Genomic DNA, 3,674 nt, shown 5'->3' with positions numbered 1-3,674 from the left:
ATGAATGGAGTATGACCTAATAATAATAATAATATTATTATTATTATGAATAGATAGATAAATAAATAAATAAATAAAGCAGAGATGTGTGATGCTCACGCGCTACATCTTGAGAATGGGAAAAGCAGTGAGATGAAAGCAACATTACCAAAGGGAGGGAAAATTACTGTGCAGACAACATGGACAACATAAACTAAAAAAAGTTAAAAAATAAAGTAGAAACAGTGATAGAGAGAGAAAGATAGCACTGCATCCCAGAAAACACAAGTAACAAAGAGTGTTTCCCACAGAAAACATAAGCAACAAAGAATCACATTCATGGCTTCCTCCCTTTACTTCAACAACTATTTGGAGCTTAATAAGCCACGGATCCAGAAAGAAAAGGACAAGCTCTGAGGCTGTTCTTCAACTGGGTCTTCTTTTTTATTCTTTTAAACAAGCAACAAAGAAGAATCCGACTCATGGCTTTCTTCCTTCACTGCTGCTGTTTGGAGCATAACAAGCCACAGATCCAGAAAGAAAAAGACAAGCTTTATGGATGCTCAAGTTTTCATCTTTGGAACCCTGTATGTGAGTTAGTGTCCATCACCAATTTTGAATATCCCACCAAAATTCCGAGCCTTCTTGCAGCCCAAAATTTCACCTTTCTAAACTTTAGCATCTGAGTTTGTTTCATTTTCCAAGCTTTGTTTGTTTCTGGTTTTGTAGGCCAACCCCATTTGTTCAAAAATACCTGCTTTCAAACCGGTTTTGAACAAAGGAGCTAACTTTTGAAGAAACTGGAGTCTTTTGGGGTGGTTGGTTTTGTGGGCACTTGACACACTTGTTAGTTAACTTTCTTAGATGAAGGCCATGCCCTTTCCTTTTGAGGAGTTTCAAGGGAAGGGAGTGTTGGATTTTTCTTCAGCCTCAGATTCATTTTCATTTTTTTTGCATCATCCACAACCGAAGTGGACCATAGACAAAGAGGATTATTGCTATGTGGGCAGCACTGAGCCCACCTCAGTTCTTGACTCCAGAAGAAGCCCAAACTCTTCCACCATGTCCTCTTCCCTTGGCAGTAGCAACACCATCAGCAAGGGTGGCAGTGGTGGTTCAACAAATAACACCACTTGTTACACCCCAACCCTTTCTCAGAACCCTCCTCAGACATCATTGGAAACCAGCACTGAAAAATGTGGAGTGAGGATGGAGGACTGGGAAACTCAAGATCAATCCATTCTGAGACTAATCATGGCAGATGCTGAAGACCCTTCTGCAGGGTTGAGCAAGCTCTTCCAGGGCAGTGGCTGTGGCTCTCAGCAAACTGTTGATTTCAATGCAGGTTTTGGTGTTGTGGATCAAGGGTTGAATATGGTAAGTATTGTTGATCCTTCAGGGAATTACCCTGGTTTCCCTTTTATTGCTGAGAATATAGATGGCCAGAATGGTAAGATTGGTTCTTTGTCTGTTGGAGAATCAATGTTTTCTGTTTCTGGTAACAATTCTGTGTTGTTGTCAACATCTCCTGGTGGGTTTAATTCTCAGCAGCATGTAGTTGGAGAGGTGGATGAGAAGCCTCAAGTCATCAATCCCCAGTTTGAGTTAAACCAGACTCAAGTTCAATTCTCTGAGAACCCATCTTTCTTTGTGCCAATGATGTACCCCCAATTGCAGGAACAGCAAGTTTTCGCCCAGCATCCAGCAAAACGCCCCGTTTTTGAGCCTTCTGGGCACAGTTATCAGGCTCCAAGGTTGCCCCTTTTGGATTCAGGGCAAGAGGTGTTTGGTAGGAGGCAGCAAACACAGCTTCCATTGTTTCCTCATCATATGCAACCACAAGTTGTGCCATCTGCTAAACCGCAGAAGGCGAGTTCCACCGGAGAAGATGCAAGCCACCAGCTTCAGCAGGCTATATTTGATCAGTTATACAAAACTGCTGAGCTGATAGAAGCTGGTAATCCGGTTCATGCGCAAGGGATATTGGCGCGGCTCAATCACCAGCTCTCCCCAATTGGTAAGCCTTTTCAGAGGGCTGCTTTCTACATGAAGGAGGCCTTGATGTCACTGCTTCATTCAAATGCTCACAATGTCTTGGCTTTCTCACCCATCAGTTCCATTTTCAAAATTGGAGCATACAAGTCCTTTTCTGAGATATCACCTGTTATTCAGTTTGCCAACTTCACTAGTAATCAAGCAATCATTGAAGCTTTGGAAAGGTTTGATCGAATTCACATTATCGATTTTGATATCGGGTTTGGAGTGCAATGGTCTTCTTTTATGCAAGCGCTTGCCATGAGGAGTAATGGTGTGCCTTCCCTCAAAATCACTGCCATTGTGTCACCCCTCACATATGATGAGTTTGAGCTCAATGTGACTCAAGAAAAGTTGAACCAATACGCCAAAGACATCAGCATGTCTTTTGAGTTCAATGTCTTAAGCACGGAGTCATTGAACACTTCTTCATGTCCACTCTCTGTTCAGTATTATGATAATGAGGCAACTGCTGTGAACATGCCACTTTCTTGTTTCACAAACTACCCAACATTGTTTCCCTTAGTCCTTCGCTTTGTAAAGCAGCTTAGGCCAAAAGTGGTAGTCACTCTGGATAGAAATTGCGACCAACTTGATGCACCATTTTCCACAAATATAGTTCATGCTCTTCATTCTTACTCAGCCTTGCTTGAATCACTTGATGCTCTGAATGTGAACCTTGATGTCCTCCAAAAGATTGAAAAGCATTTCATCTTGCCAGCCCTTAAGAAGACCATAACAGTTCCCCTCCGTTCACAAGAAAAACTACCCTCTTGGAGAAACATGTTTCTTCAATATGGCTTCTCTCCATTCACATTTAGTAACTTCACAGAAGCTCAAGCTGAGTGTTTAGTGCAGAAGGCACCTGTAAGGGGATTTCAATTGGAGAGAAAGCACTCATCTCTTGTTCTATGCTGGCAGAGGAAGGAACTTATCACAGTTTCAACTTGGAGATGCTGAACTAATTGTTACCTTATATTTTTAAAGGTGCTTCATAACTTACTACCTAGTTTATGTAATTTCTTATGTATTTAGGCTTTTTTTAATGAGATTCACCACCCAAATGTTCTTCTTTCGATGGGTTGACATCTAGATTCTAAGCTTCTACAGTTGTTACTCGTGTGTTACTACTTTAAATATTTCCCATTTCTATTATCTAAGGATTGGTGAGTTTCCTGGTTGTTATCTTGAGGGCAAAGTAAATTGCTTTGGAAGAAACGAACAATTTAGCCAAGAAGGGTGGTGACTCTGTTCATCTCCATGCTTTAGTTATGTCGTGTTTGTTGATGATTACTGTGTTAGGTGCTGAATTTGGCATACATGATTTTAATATGTAGCATCAATATCTTGTGCCAATTTTATGTATATATATATATGCAGGTATTTTGTTAGAGGACATGGCATTTAATCTGCTTAACTTTGATGTATCATCAAGTGTTTCTCCTCTCTTCAATGGTTTTTCTATGTATCTGATGGATGGATGTTTAGTATTTCTATAATTTCCGAAAGAGTTTAATTACTTCAAGAACCATAGAAGAAAAGGACAATTTTGGTGATTTAAGCATATGATCTTACCAAAGAAATTCAAAAAAGGAAAACCTTGAAATACCATTTTTAGTGTGTTTGGATTAACTTTATGGAATGAAATAATCAATTAGTTT

At 40.1% G+C, this 3,674-nt stretch overlaps 1 protein-coding gene across 3 annotated transcripts; it reads left to right on the top strand.

Annotated features, from left to right (window-relative positions):
• Positions 1-217: 217 nt before the first annotated feature.
• LOC137818416 (scarecrow-like protein 6) lies at positions 218-3,404 on the top strand. 3 transcript variants are annotated; one of them, XM_068621836.1, is made up of 3 exons: positions 296-566; positions 709-1,356; positions 1,528-3,404. In XM_068621836.1, the coding sequence occupies exons 2-3, from the start codon at positions 844-846 to the stop codon at positions 2,971-2,973; spliced, it is 1,959 nt and encodes a 652-aa protein (XP_068477937.1). In that variant the 5' UTR covers positions 296-566; positions 709-843; the 3' UTR covers positions 2,974-3,404. The 3 variants fall into 3 exon arrangements, with proteins under 3 accessions (XP_068477935.1, XP_068477936.1, XP_068477937.1); XM_068621834.1 differs by having other exon boundaries at positions 218-566; positions 709-3,404; XM_068621835.1 differs by having other exon boundaries at positions 218-1,356.
• Positions 3,405-3,674: the final 270 nt, after the last annotated feature.

The sequence above is a fragment of the Phaseolus vulgaris genome, chromosome 10 (genome assembly GCF_000499845.2).
Source record: "Phaseolus vulgaris cultivar G19833 chromosome 10, P. vulgaris v2.0, whole genome shotgun sequence".
NCBI classification, from domain to species: Eukaryota; Viridiplantae; Streptophyta; class Magnoliopsida; order Fabales; family Fabaceae; genus Phaseolus; species Phaseolus vulgaris.
The sequence above is the reverse complement of the archived record's forward strand: the minus strand, read 5'-3'. Positions and strand labels throughout refer to the sequence as shown.